General features: G+C 36.8%; 2 protein-coding genes across 2 annotated transcripts; one reads left to right on the plus strand and one right to left on the minus strand.

Moving 5' to 3' along the window:
- Positions 1-326: 326 nt before the first annotated feature.
- On the plus strand, positions 327-8,767 carry LOC121259581 (methylcrotonoyl-CoA carboxylase subunit alpha, mitochondrial). Its single transcript, XM_041161214.1, is given in 17 exon segments — positions 327-725; positions 1,250-1,371; positions 1,694-1,841; positions 2,521-2,658; positions 2,965-3,060; positions 3,144-3,203; positions 4,465-4,557; positions 4,639-4,750; positions 5,502-5,606; positions 5,857-5,993; positions 6,501-6,735; positions 6,831-6,997; positions 7,190-7,306; positions 7,446-7,578; positions 7,581-7,687; positions 7,785-7,880; positions 8,531-8,767. Coding segments are annotated over 17 exon segments (2,205 nt in total). The 5' UTR covers positions 327-395; the 3' UTR covers positions 8,540-8,767.
- Positions 8,768-9,273: 506 nt separating this feature from the next.
- LOC121259582 lies at positions 9,274-14,052 on the minus strand. The gene is made up of 3 exons (XM_041161215.1): positions 13,973-14,052; positions 13,102-13,318; positions 9,274-9,808 (listed from the first exon to the last, which is right to left on the minus strand). Exons 2-3 carry the CDS (start codon positions 13,259-13,261, stop codon positions 9,423-9,425), a joined length of 546 nt encoding a protein of 181 aa, XP_041017149.1. The 5' UTR covers positions 13,262-13,318; positions 13,973-14,052; the 3' UTR covers positions 9,274-9,422.
- Positions 14,053-14,601: the final 549 nt, after the last annotated feature.

Genomic DNA, 14,601 nt, shown 5'->3' on the forward strand with positions numbered 1-14,601 from the left:
TTTTTCAGGTTGGGCCGGACCGCGCAGACGAGCCAGGTTCTAACATATTTTGCACAGCCCTACATTAACGAAGGCAAAGCAACGACGGTTTATGTGATAGGAACAGCTCGCCAGGTCAGCACCAATTCGGACAAGAGTGAATGAAAAAATAAAAAATAAATAACAGCATGCACCACGTCAGATCCAAATCCAATAAGAAGTCACTGATCTCCTTCGGTTCAACTTTAAAAATATAACTCCATAGACCAATGGCAGCACGCCACAGCACATTGACGATCTCGCATAGTACAATATCACCCCTAACCAACGGAATCGAATTGACCAAAACATACCCATCCAGTGATGCTTATCTCCATCTCTCCTGCTCGCCCAGTCCCTTGACACAGCTCCCAACCATGGCGTCCATGGCCTCCCTCCGTCGAAATTACCGACTCGAACCATTCGTACTCCTAATACGCTTTTTCTCCCACTCTTCCTCGCACAATCAAACCACTCAGCGTATAGAGAAAATCCTCGTGGCGAACAGAGGTGAAATTGCGTGCAGAGTCATGAGGACGGCGAAGAGGCTCGGCATTCAAACCGTGGCGGTTTACAGCGACGCCGACCGAGACGCACTACACGTGAAATCTGCGGATGAGGCCGTTCGTATCGGTCCGCCCCCGGCTCGGTTGAGTTACTTGAACGCGTCGTCGATTGTCGAAGCTGCGATACGTACCGGTGCGCAGGTGAGAGAGGAATCCTCTGTTTGGTTAGCGAGAAAGTATATGAACATGTAATATATATATATTTTTTTATACCTTTGTTGTTTTTGGTGGCTGTTTGATCGTATAGATAGGATGAGCTGGTTATGCTGTTGATCGTTGAAGTTGATTCTTTTGCATTAGTCAACTTTGAATTCCAACTTTCCTAATTCTTTTGCGCAAACATGTTCAAAATCAATGGATACATTTATAATACTGAAAACGAACTTTATCGAGTGGGATATATGCGTAGAGTTTTGAGTTGGTTTCTATCACTTCTGCATCCAAACACTATGACAGTTTTATGCCTCCAGTAGATGGCTGTCGCGTAGTATTTTGGCTCTAATAATATATGCAATTTTTTGTTACGTTCTCTTTATTTGGTTGGCTTATTGATGTTATACATCTGTTGCTGGCTGTTTTGTTTCACTGGTAGATGATTGATTGCTTTATAATTTGGACGTTGCAAGGACATGCTTTCAGCGTGGATATCTTCTTTTGATGATTAGGCTATCCACCCTGGCTATGGTTTCTTGTCGGAGAGTGCTGATTTTGCTCAAATTTGTGAAGATAAGGCTCTTACATTTATTGGCCCTCCAGCAGCTGCAATCCGTGACATGGGCGATAAAAGGTACAACTCACTGACTAATTTTCTTCATGTTCAACATCCCGATCCTTATTTCCACCGTATTCTCAGCTTCTCCTGTTAGTTTCCATCCTAACATATTTTAGGATTGGCAACATGGGAATTCCTTTTCTAATAAAGCCTCTTTGTCTGTAAAATCTAATTGACCACCACAAAATGGCTTTTACTCTTTCACAAGCATACGCATTTTTATGCACGTGATCTACCTATCCACATGGGCAATCTTTCCATTTTCTCTGCACATTATAATTATTCTATCCAGTATGAACAGATTCTCAACTGATTGCTGCTTAATTTTGCATATCAGTGCATCAAAGAGAATAATGGGTGCAGCAGGCGTACCACTTGTGCCAGGATATCATGGTGTCGAACAAGATATAGATCTAATGAAGTTAGAAGCAGACAAGATTGGGTATCCAATCTTAATAAAGCCAACTCATGGCGGCGGAGGAAAGGTGAACTTCCTTATATTCATTTAATCTAAATTTGAGTTTGTCATTATTTGATATATTTTCTAAGATTGTAAATGGTGCTAATGTTATTGAGATAGCATTGAGAAGTATATATACTAAAATATGGATAGGTAAAATGTCTTCCCTAGTTTGTGTGCTTAATTGGCCATTATTCATGAGTTGTTTACTTTTGGAACTTTTTTGATGGTTATCTCTTACACTGGTGAGCCCTATTACATTATGTCTCTTGAAAACGCTAGGGAACAGTTGTATGGATTTAGTGTAGATTTGGAGAGAAAGATCAATAATTCCTGGAAGCTCTTTCCGAGGTATCCATTTCTCACCAGCTGCACTTCAGCCTTGTTCAAGGGTCTCAGTTTTAATGGAAACATCCCTAAAAATATAAACATATAGTGCAACTTTTAAGAAATTTAAATAAAGTTTAAATATTTTAGCCATGATATAGAACTTATCATACATATTTGTGATCATGTGTCAAGCACGTGGCTTTGGTGTTTCCACCTGTTAAACATATTAGAAAGTAGAATTATGTAATTAATGTTACAAATATTGGAATAGACTTTGCATAGGGCAAGAGAAAGGGCTTCGATTAGAATTCCCTTGTCATGCTTGATTGTCATTTTTCTCTTTGCATGAAGTTCTTACAATGAGCATTTTCTAGGGTATGAGGATTGTGCAGGGACCAAATGAATTTGTTGAATCTTTCTTGGGAGCACAGCGTGAGGCTGCTGCCTCTTTTGGCATAAGCACAATATTGCTGGAGAAATATATCACACAGCCAAGGCACATAGAAGTGCAGGTACTGTTATTGTTTGTATCATTTGTGTGGGTAGTTCTTGTTAAAAAGAAAATAGTTGATTATGGTGGTAACACACTATAAGCATTTATATTCTAAAACATTCTAATGATTCTCTATAGTAGATTTTTATTTGTGAAAAGTTAGCCTCAGACTGCCCCACAATTTCCTGGAAACTAAATTTTTTTTACTTTTTGATTGGCTCATGAACTGCACTCAATCTGAGACTCATCATATGCTTTAATTGTCCATCAGCTTTACATATGATTAATCATATGATTAATCGATCTCCTCTGTTTGATGTTATAGATATTTGGGGACAAACATGGAAATGTGCTGCATTTATATGAGAGGGATTGTAGCGTGCAGAGAAGACACCAGAAGATAATCGAAGAGGCTCCAGCTGTATGATATGGCTCTCTGGATTTTGAGTTCTGCTTTGTGATTGTATTACTTATAGAGTTGTAATGGAGAATTCATTAATGCAGCCAAACATTTCTAGTAGTTTCCGCTCCCAGTTGGGCCAAGCTGCTGTGTCTGCAGCCAAGGTGTTTCTTAATCTGTGATCTAGTATTTGTGCTCATCAATTGAATTTTTTAGGTAGTTTGCAGATGGCATCATGAGGTTGTTTGCACGCATTCATGTTGTTCAGTACATACATGTGGTGAAATAGTTTCGGGGAAAGGATTGGTTAATCTCCTCTCTGAGACTTGCGTGCATTACCTTGAGCTAAAATCACTTGATTAAATCAATTAATATCACTGTAGTAGTGAAAAATAAAATAAAAAATGAGTAACTTACTATGATGGGTTTCACTGAGAGGTTTTAACCTATTGAAGTGAATATAAGTAGCTGAGATTTTCCATATAGTTTGTCTTTAATTTGACTGGTTCTGTTATAGATGCTAGTAAAGGTGTAAGGTACCGATATGGTGTGAGATTTTTCTTTCATGAAGCAACCCACGTCACCTGCCAATTGCAGTCAGAAAACACTAATAACAGGTTCTAAACTGGGCTTGGTTGGTCCCCTTATGTCATTAGTTTATATATATATATATATATATATGTACATATGTATGTATGTATGTATGTGTATAAATGTATTTATGGGGTTCATTAAAATTACAAAGTGAAAAGTACTCTGTGTGCGCGCGTTTGTGCCCTTCATGCCTTCAGTGTGATGGTAAAGCAAAAAGTATTTGGACCCACCACATGAAGGCTCCCAATTAAATAGATATAATGCCACAACAATTCTTTCTATTTTTAATCTAGTCAATTAGCCTTTAGATTAAGATTCTCTGGATAGGTACCACATACTTGTGTTTATTATATAAAAAATTAAAGGGATACTTCATTGCTATTTTTTCATGTGTTCAGTACAAGATTTTTGGCTGGTTTGAAAACTTGATATGCAGCAAGAATGTCTCTGTCCCACCAAAACCCACCCCCCTTATTATTATTCTTATTAGGCTTTCTCCTTGTTGTATACTGGCATATCCATCTTTTTGCAATGACTCTGGCATTTAAACTTTCTTGTATTGCCCGACCTCTGGATTATTTAAACTTTTTTTTCTATCTCACATGCTGCTGTTGTATCTCCAATGCAGAGCACCTTCCTTTTCAGTGGTAAATTTCATTACCTTCAAAACGATTTTGATATCCACAATTTCCCGTTGGGGAAAATTTCAGTGATTTTTTTTATATTTTCAAGCTGATTTTGTAGTATTTACCTTTTACACACTAGTCAGTTGAGTACTTCCATTTTGCTTGCATAATTTCCACTAATGGAATTCTTTATTTATGCATATAGGCAGTTGGGTATCACAATGCTGGCACTGTGGAGTTCATAGTTGATACTGTCTCAGACCAATTCTATTTTATGGAGATGAACACCCGCCTTCAGGTACTTTTGTCAATGTCTTTTCTCTCTTTATTGTAAATCCACAACCTTAATTGAATCATGGTGAGGAGCATATATATGCAGGTTGAGCATCCTGTGACTGAGATGATTGTTGGCCAAGATCTTGTAGAGTGGCAGATCCGTGTTGCAAATGAGGAACATCTTCCCATGACTCAGTCACAGGTGCCCTTATCAGGTAAAAATATAACCCTTAGCAAAGGTCAAGTGCAAGAGTTGATCGTAGGTGCTTCCGTCACATGAGCTTGCTCCCATGCCCCCTCCCCACTTCCTTTTTTTATTTATCGTGTCAACACATTGGGAAGGGGATGCTTTGTCACATTGTGCAGCCTGCTATTGCCATTAGGTACCACAATGTTGAAGAAAAGGTCAATTGCTGGATGGAAGTTTGGCTGCATGATCCTTTTTTCTTCGCTTTATTTTGTTGTTTAGTGGATGAACTCTTAAGGTCTTCATTTCTCTGTTTTCCTATGTCACCTTGGCAAACTATAAAAATGGGTACTTCTGAATTGATTATGGCAGGTTAGAGCTATTAATTATATGGAGATGATCATTGTTTATGGCTCAGGTTGTGTGATTGAGTTGGTGGCGTAGTCTTTTGTGAACTCTTGAAGAGGATGGATTTCTGTTGTCTTAGTTTTGTCTTCAAATGGCCATTCTCATGAAATACCTGAACTATGGTTGGAATTGTGAAATTACAGTTTTCATTAGGAACATTTAAGATTGATTTATTTCAGAGGCTAACACCTATTAACTAATCAAGATACACTAGTTACAGAAAGATTCCTATTCTTTTTTTATTTTTATTTTTTGTAACAAGTTGATGACCAATATTATGTTATATTAGTAGATAGCCACACATTAGCATAAACATTCTACATGGTTTCAGTTAAGGTCCTGAATTTTGTAATTTTGTTTTTTGACGACAGGTCATGCTTTCGAAGCCAGAATATATGCTGAAAATGTGCCAAAAGGATTTCTTCCTGCGACTGGAGTTCTTCATCATTACTGCCCTGTTCCAGTGTCGTCAACAGGTCCATTACATAACATATCCAATCTACTTTTATAGTGAAATTTGTGCTGTTGAAAATCACTTGCCAGCTTTTCCGATGACCATTTATCATTCCCTGATTATATGCCATTGCATTTGAGTTGTATAATTTGTTGAGATTACCTAGTCATTTTAGGGTTTACACATGAATTGAGTTTATAATTTGTTGAGATTACCTTGTCGTTTTGGTGTTTACATATCATGCTGCTTATGTGGAATCTGTATTTTAGCAGTTCGGGTTGAGACAGGAGTTGAACAAGGAGACACTGTCAGCATGCATTATGATCCCATGATCGCTAAGCTTGTAGTATGGGGAGAAAATCGTGCTGCTGCATTAGTAAAATTAAAGGACTGCTTGGCAAAGTTTCAGGTATACTTAATTTCATAGTTATATCACAGTCGCATGGAAGAGTTTATGATAATCATTATTGCAACTACTGCATTTATACTCATTTGTTTCAACTTATTTCATTTAGATGAATCCCTTTACTAGATATCTCCAGGGCCTTGGGTCGTTGTGGTGGGATGATGCCATATAACTTCCAGTCTGGATAAATAAAAACTGTGTATGATAAAATAAAAAATTATTTAATGGTTCAGTTAGCCAATATGGTTCTACATATCAAATTTTCTAAGGGGAGATCCTCCAGTGATCAAAGTAATATGATGCTTCAGTTGTGCAAAAGCTGCTATTTCATATCTTTTGATTTTGTGGACTATTCCTGGGATCTACAGGTGTATGCCCTCAAAAGTAACAGGCTCTACAATTTTGTGGAAGTTTCTAGTATTTTTGGACAGTTATTCTTCTTGAGGCATATTCCATCTTTTAGACAGACTTAATCCTTAGTGAATTAGTAATGTTACTCTTCTCTGATAGGTTGCAGGTTTACCTACCAATATCAATTTTCTCCAAAAGCTTGCGAATCATTGGGCATTTGAAAATGGCAATGTGGAAACTCATTTTATTGAACACTTCAAAGATGATCTCTTTGTTGCTCCTACCAATTCAACATCCGCAAACGAAGCAAATGATGCTGCTAGACTTAGTGCGACCCTGGTAGCTGCATGTGTCATATCAAGTGAACATTCACTATTGGAAGAAAATCCCCCTGGTAACTGAAGTTTCCTATTAACCAATTCTCTCTTGGGATGTATGTCAATAGTTATTAAAAGCACCCTTAATTTTTATATCTGCCTATATGTTTAGGGGGAAACAGATCACTCTCCATATGGTATTCTTCTCCCCCTTTCAGAGTCCACCATCATGCCAGGCGTAAAATGGAACTTGAATGGGAGAATGAATATGATAACGGTGGCTCAAATCTCTTGACACTTACAATTACTTATAAGCCGGATGGAAACTATATAATTGAGGTACTCATCACTTGTGATATGTTTAAGAAGTTATAATTTTATTTCAAGTCACCTGTTTAAGAGAGCAGTTTTTCGTTTCTTTTTCTCATTATTTTTAAGTTACTCATGCATAAGGGAGCAGTTTTCAAGTTATATTCTAATATTAGGTTATTTATTTTGGCCTGTTTCGATGTATTGTATCTGTAATTACAGACAGAAGAGAACTTTTCCACTTATTTGGAAGTCAAAGCAACACACCTAGGCAACAATGATTTCAAAGTTGAAGCTAGTGGCATAATCATGGATGTCAGTTTGGCTGTTTACTCCAAGGTAATTTTCCTTTGCTTGCATGCATCTTTACAAGTTCTGATAAATAAAAGGGTATAGCTTTTTGTACAGTTTGCTATGATCTTGCTTATTTGTAGAGAATTCTAGTATAACTAATTATGGATTCCAATTTGGCTGGCAGGATCAGACTAAACACATTCATATATGGCACGGATCACGTCATCATTATTTTAAACAGAAAACAGGGCTTGAGTTGTCTGATGATGATGAAGTCCGACATAAGCCCAGTTTTGATAGATCATCCCATCCTCAAGGACTGTTGTGGCACCCATGGCTGGCTTAGTCGTCAAACTTCTGGTGAAGGATGGGACAAAAGTGGACGAAGGGCAACCTATATTAGTCTTAGAAGCAATGAAGATGGAGGTTTGTACTAATGCTTCTTTCATTTTGCATCATGTAATTTCTTTTCTGAGAAAGTTTCCTACACTGAACTTTTGGTTTTTCACCCTCCCTCTAAAAGCATGTTGTAAAGGCTCCATGTGCCGGGTGTGTCCATGGGCTTCTAGTTACTGCCGGCCAGCAAGTTACTGATGGTAGTGTTCTTTTCACTGTCAAGGTTAGTATATTTGCCTTTCATCGCTTAGACATGGGCTAATGATATGAATAGAATTACTGTATGGAACAGAATGGCTGCATGAGGTGGATATTCTCTCCTATTGCAATTTGTTCTTTTACCTGCACGTGGAGACTTGGTTTAATGCTCTCTATCTCGTATGTCTTTCATTTGATTTATGTACAGATGAATATTAATAATAATACAAGAACGACATGCTCGAATGCTAGTAACTCTTGATTTTAGTAATGGTGATCAGACTTCTATATAGCCTGCATGAGATTAAAGAGGTTAAAAGTGATCTTGTTTCATCTCTTAGAAGAAAAACTAGTGATAGAAAAAACTCAACCTAGAACAGTAAGTTGATATATCTGTGTCATAACAGATGTGCTTTGTGGAATGTACTACTGTTGCATGCAAATATACTGCTGCAATAGCTTGGTTTTAACGTGGAATCTTCTTTGTTTAATATACTTTTTGTTCAATTAGACAATGCTAAAGATGTCAGCTCCAATATGTGATCTATTGAATTATACAGACCATCAGTTTGATGTCCTTTTTATGAGTAGATTAATTATTTTAGCATAAGTTCCAACCATTTTTTGTATGTTTACTTAAAACATCTGATAACTAGGGCTTATGTGTTCGGACAGGATCAGTAGATGCATCACCGTTTTGCATTTTCCTTGCGAACAAGACAGAGGTCGTCTTGAATTGTTCTCCAACAGAGTAAAAGAATTCAGCTGTCTCTGCATTACTGTTGTATGCAAATCGATGTTTTCAATTGTTTCTACGATCAAATAAAATATTACCCGTCCAAGATGTAATACTCGGAACTCTTCAGTTGTTACAACACCGAAAAATAAAATTTTACACTTGTTCTTAAATTATATTTGGAGCTTATCCGGTTATTGTTGTATTTTTCTATCATAAATAAGAATTGGATTGGCTGGTGGGTTATCACTAATGTTCATAAAAGATGTATTAAATTTAGTGTGATGACATTTACTTTTTGTAAGGAAAGGATAAGTTGATCAGGCATGTCATGTATAAATTTGAACTTATTCTCAATTTATATAAACCAAGTTTACTTTTTGTAAGGAAATGATAAGTTTGTCAGCCTTAATGTTGACTTTTTATTTTTGAAGACTTGAGACTTGAGAATCCGTTCCAACCTTGCTTCTTTTGGGCTAAAAACAAAAGTGGAATCAAGTCTAGAACAGTATATTGTGCTCAAAGTTCAAACCAACCCATCCTCTTTTATGAACGGTGCAAGGGCACAGTGGCTTCTCAAGTCAAATCATCCTACAAATTCATATGGATAAAAACGCATTAATACTCAGTATGGCCAATTTTACTGCACGTTTGTATGCAATCTGGTAATGTAAAAGCAGTGTGCATTCCAAGATCGGAAGCTCCATAAATCATATATTTCAGTGGCAACAACCCAATCGTTTTAATTCAATAATGACCCTACAAATGAAAAGCTAAGTTTCCAAATATTCTACATGACATAGTCAAACACATTGCAACAAGCATCGTGGATCAAGTATCAAAACCAGAATAGATGCCACTCTCCCTTAACATCCTCTTTTCTTCTTCTACATAACTCTTTCCCCTGCTAGCCTGCCCCAGCTCTCTTTTCCTCTTTTCCTTCTGAGAGAAAGAGAGGTTCTTCTCTTTCCGAGTTTCCACCCTCGCCAGCTCCTCACCATAGGCTAATGCAGCTCTTGTTTTCTGTCGGTCTTCATAAGACTCCTCAATCTCCTTAGTTTCACGACTTTCCTTGCCAGTAGACCATGACCAGTCTTGCTTCGTGTCATCCAAGCCTTTGGGTGGAGGCACTTTCAAGACTGATGGTCCACCTTTATAGCCATGACGCTTCAATTCATCAAAGTCCACGACTCCAGTCTTTTGCTTTCCAGATTTAACTGTGTACATGCAGAGATAAAATATACAAAACCATTATTTTGTAAAACCGGAAAAGGATGAACTTTCTGGAGCATATCAGCATGCAGCAAGAAAAAAAAAAAACCACTCTTAAAAGTCCTCTGAACCAAAATTAAAGTGATGAGGATTACTGGTTTTATGGAGGGTTCTTAGCCTTGTATTTATTTGGGTGTGCCATTGCATATGGGGAGACTGGAGAGTCATGTTGAGAATGTTTGATCCGTTACTTGCTAAAGTCCAGAAAAAGCTTGCTGGTTGGAAGAGTAAGCTCTTATCTTTTGGTGGAAAAATTGTTCTTTTAAAGCATGTGTTGAATAGTATGCTTATACAAATGCTATTGGTGATGAATCTGCCCAAAGGGGTTCTTAAAGGGTTGAAAAAGATTTTTTCGAATTTTTTATGGGGTTCTAATGAAGAGAAGAAGATGCATAATTGGGTTTCTTGGCGCATGATTTGCTTGCTGGTGGAGGAGGGAGGATTGGGTATCCGTGATTTATCAGAAGTTCAAGTTTCCTTATTTATGAAGTATGCATGGAAAATGTTGGCTGGGGGTCTTTGTGGTCTGAATTTTTTAAAGCTAAATATGTGGGGAACTCGCATATTGCGGCTTTAATTTCATCTACGAGAGGGTCTTGGTTTTGGAAGGGAGTTTTGTGGGTTTTACCTCATGTGTTGAGTAACTTGAGATACTTAATTCGGAGAGGAGAGGTGGGTTTTTGGTATGATAATATTGGCTGGGGGATGGGGCAGTGGCTGACGTTATGGCAGTGGTTGGTGATCCTGGGCTGAAGCTCCGTGAGTTGATGATGGAAGATGGCTGGGATTTATGTAAGTTGCGCGAGATAGTGAATGCAGAAATAGTGGAGAAAATCAGTCGTATGCATGTTCGTTTGAGAGAGGATGCTGATATATTTGTCTGGAAACATGAAGCGGATGGGAATTTTAGTACCAAGTCAGCGTTTAATTCGGCATCGTGGTTCTTTTTTTCACTGGAGGAAGTGGTTATGGCAGCAGCAGGTTCCAAAAAAAATATCATTTGTTCGTTGGTGTGCTCAGCAAAATGCACTTCCTGTGGATGAGGCTATTATGGAGTTGGGAGTGCCGCTAGTCTCAAAGTGTAATTGTTGCTCCGAGTCTCAAGTTGAAATGTTAGATCATGTTTTGTGTGATGGTGAGGGGGTGAGGAAGGTGTGGGATTTTTTTGCGGGAATATTTGGGGTCCGTTTGCCACACAAGTGCGGTTGTGGAAGGGGGTGCTAAATGTTTGGTGGTTGAGGGCTTCATCAACTTCTCAAGTGGGATGGTTACGTGGTATTGCTCCTATTGTTATTACTTGGGCAATTTGGAAAGCTAGATGTGCAGCACGTATGGAGGGGGTAACCTTTGATTGGAGGGTTATAGTCCGTATGGTCAAAGGTATTTTCATGGAGTTATCTAGTACCCTTCGGAAGTATAAGAAATTGAATGAGAGAGATGTGTTTTGTTGCTCCAGTGATTTCAAAAAAACTGTTGGTGGTAGGGTGGTCTCGGCCTGAGAAGGATTGAGTTAAGGTGAATGTTGATGGCGGCTCGTCTGGAAATTCGGGACCTTTGGGGGGGGGGGGGGGGAGGGGTCATTCGAGATACTCATGGTAGGGTGATTGCAGGTTTTGCACATCACTATGGTCATGCTTCAAATACTGTTGCAGAGTGTAGAGCGCTTCTAGATGGTTTACTGTTTTGTAGGCACTTGGGTTTGAGGAATATTGTGGTAGAGTTGGATTCTAGTGTTGTGATGGGATGGTTTACTTTGGGGGTTTGCAAGTTTTGGTATTTATGGGATTTTTGGGAGGAAGCCTAGGGGCTCATTCAAACTCTTAATGCTCAGGTGCGACATGTGTTTACAGAAGCTAATATGGTGGCAGATTTTTTGTCAAAGGAAGGGGCCAGGGGGTGTTCTTTGGATTTTCTTGGGGATAGTTTTGGGCAAGGACAATTTCGTGGATTTGTATGTACTGATAGATGGGGCTTACCTTATATTTGGCAACGATAGTAATTTTTTCTTTGGATTGTACAAAAATAGTGTTTGGTTTTATTTTGATGTCTGGGTTTGGGTAACCCCCAAGTGTCCGTTTGTTATCATGATTTTCCTCTGTCATAAGTGAAGGTTTTAATAAAATTATAAAAATGACAAAAAAAAGTAGGTGAATGTAAGCAGATGTACAGGTTTGGGCCTAGCTTGGGAACACATGTGTTCTCAACTATTCTCAGATATTTCCTTTCCAAATATCACTCAAACACAAAACACTTTTCAATTTCAAATTTTCAACTTTTCAAATTTTTTATCTAATCATTTCAACTTTCCCAAACTCCCAAACAAAACACAAAACAATACAAATTTTTCAAATTTCAAAATAAAAATAACATTAAAAAATTATATTCAAACAATTCTTTAACTTTATAATAGTTTATCAATTTTTTCTCTCCTTTCCCAAAATCCAATAAAATATCTTAACTCAAACCATTTCACTACTCTTCAAAGATATTTTGAGATATTCTAAGTGTCCAAACGGGCCCATAATCATCTGAAGATGGATTCAGTTATTCCTTTAAAATCTTACCAGCTCTAGGTCCCTGGCATCTTCCCCTTAAAAAAAAGTAAGCTAATATATATAGGTCCTAAGGAAGTTACTTCACAGGACCTTTTCTGATAATTAATGACCAATTTTTAGATAGTTCACGAGACCTTTGCCCAACAGGTAATTACAAAATCATCAGAGCTTCTTTTTTTTTTTTTTTTTTTTTTTTTTTTTTTTTTTTTTTTTAATAAAATCACAAGATAAGTTAAAGAAAACTATACGAAATATCATTAGACGAAAGATAAACTATCTTTTTCCTTCAGGTTTTCTATAACAAATGTCATGACTATTATTGTGGTAACCAACAGTAGTTAAGAATTAAGACATCTTTCTCCTTCATTTGAGTTGATCAATTTATTCAAACATTGTAATATGATTCCGCTTCTTTTGCGTCATAAATTTCTCCTGGAGAATTATTTTATTCAGGGACCACTTATAAAAAAAATTATTTTATTCAGGGACCTCATAAAGAAGACCATATCAATAGTTTCATAGAACGTAACATGTAAATAAATCCCTCTACTCAACATTAAGGCTGACAAAACCACCAAAAGGCCCAATCATTTTTCTGTTGAGGAAAGAAGCAAAATTAAAATATGACAACCATGTACTTAACAAAAAAAATGACAACCATCAGCAATTAGTATCACAGTTACCTTTAGATGTCCTTTCTTTGGAAGTTTGGCCAGCTTTGGACTGATCTTTTGCCTTTTTCTTGCCAACCCCATCTTCAGCTTCAGAGTCTGAAGGCGAGGATGAAGACTCATTGGAGGACAAATCTTCTTCCTCATCACTCCATGGCATAGCCCTCTTCATATTTTACTATGACCATGAAGCTTATGAAGAACACAATCAAGAACCAGTCAACAGCTCCTAATAAAAATAACATGGAGAAAAACCACTAATGTCATGTCTGGCTTTAGCAAAAACCCATAATTGTACAACATGAAATACAACAATTAAAAGTTCCCCACAAATTTTTAGCCCAAGTTACTAAAAGAGTTCAAAATTGAACAATCTAATTTGCATCACACATCAAAATAATCAGTAAGCATAAAAACGCAGAATAGACATATTAACATAGTATAACAAATTGCAGTCTTGGTTACATCTCCGCGGCCTTTGTTATTTCTAAAAAGTATTGGTCAAATAAACAAAGAAACCATTTTTCCATTAAATGAAAAGAAATTACAAACCAAAGAAACAAATCGAACACACAGAAATTAAATGAGGTCAAAAAAACGCATATAGAAGTTATTTATATGGCATTTGCAACCAGCGTAAGAAAGTGAATAATTAACATTCGAAATTTATTCAATCTGTCCAATAATAACCTCAGATATTTTCCCAAGATTAGTGAACAAAACAAAAAGAAAGAAATTAGCTGTGGAATAAGATTGAGATGGCGTGCAGTCCAAAAGGAAGCCCTAAAAGCTTCATCTGTAACCAAATCAAACACATAATAATAATAATAATAAAACGCAGCCTCCCTACTCTATTCAGGAGGGAGAGAGATGGAAAACATACCTGTACCAGTAGTAAAGGTGAGGCAGCAGTGTGTTTATATCGGAGGCGGAGCCGGACTTTACAACTTGGGGGGGGGGGGAGAGAGAGAAATTTATTTTTGTAAAATGAGATTATAAGGTTAGGAGGATATCTGAATTTTGTGTTTTATTTGAAAGTTTAAAATATTATATTTTAATATTATTATTGTATTGAGATTTAAATAAATTAAATTAAGATTTGAAAAAATTAAATTGTTTATTATATTTTATATAAAAATTTAAAAAATATGTAATAATGAGATGGGATGAAATAAAAATCTTGTATCTCATTTCACTCTAAACTTGCGTACATATTTTTTTAAAGTAATGCTAGAGAGAAGTCACTGTAGCAGTGTACACTTTGCACTTACTATATGGCTGCTTCTAGTTCTCTATTTTTTTTTTAGACTTAAGAGATGTGTTATCTATATGATGCCACATCATGTGTGTAAAATAATTACTCCTAAAAGTGACTACTATATATATTTATTCATTTTTTTATAAGGGTAGGAGAATATCTTAAGATACTAAAGCATCATTGCTTGGTCAAATCTATTTTTAAAATTTAATCAATATCATATTTTTTTATATTTACTTATTTCATTTAAATTC

Source organism: Juglans microcarpa x Juglans regia, chromosome 4D, assembly GCF_004785595.1.
Source record: "Juglans microcarpa x Juglans regia isolate MS1-56 chromosome 4D, Jm3101_v1.0, whole genome shotgun sequence".
Lineage (NCBI taxonomy): Eukaryota > Viridiplantae > Streptophyta > Magnoliopsida > Fagales > Juglandaceae > Juglans > Juglans microcarpa x Juglans regia.

Coding starts and splice junctions, on each gene's coding strand:
- LOC121259582 (XM_041161215.1), bottom strand. CDS start 13,261: ATGAAGAGGGCTATGCCATGGAGTGATGAGGAAGAAGATTTGTCCTCC. Junction 9,809..13,101: donor CAAAGAAAGGACATCTAAAG/GTAACTGTGATA, acceptor GCATGTACACAG/TTAAATCTGGAAAGCAAAAG.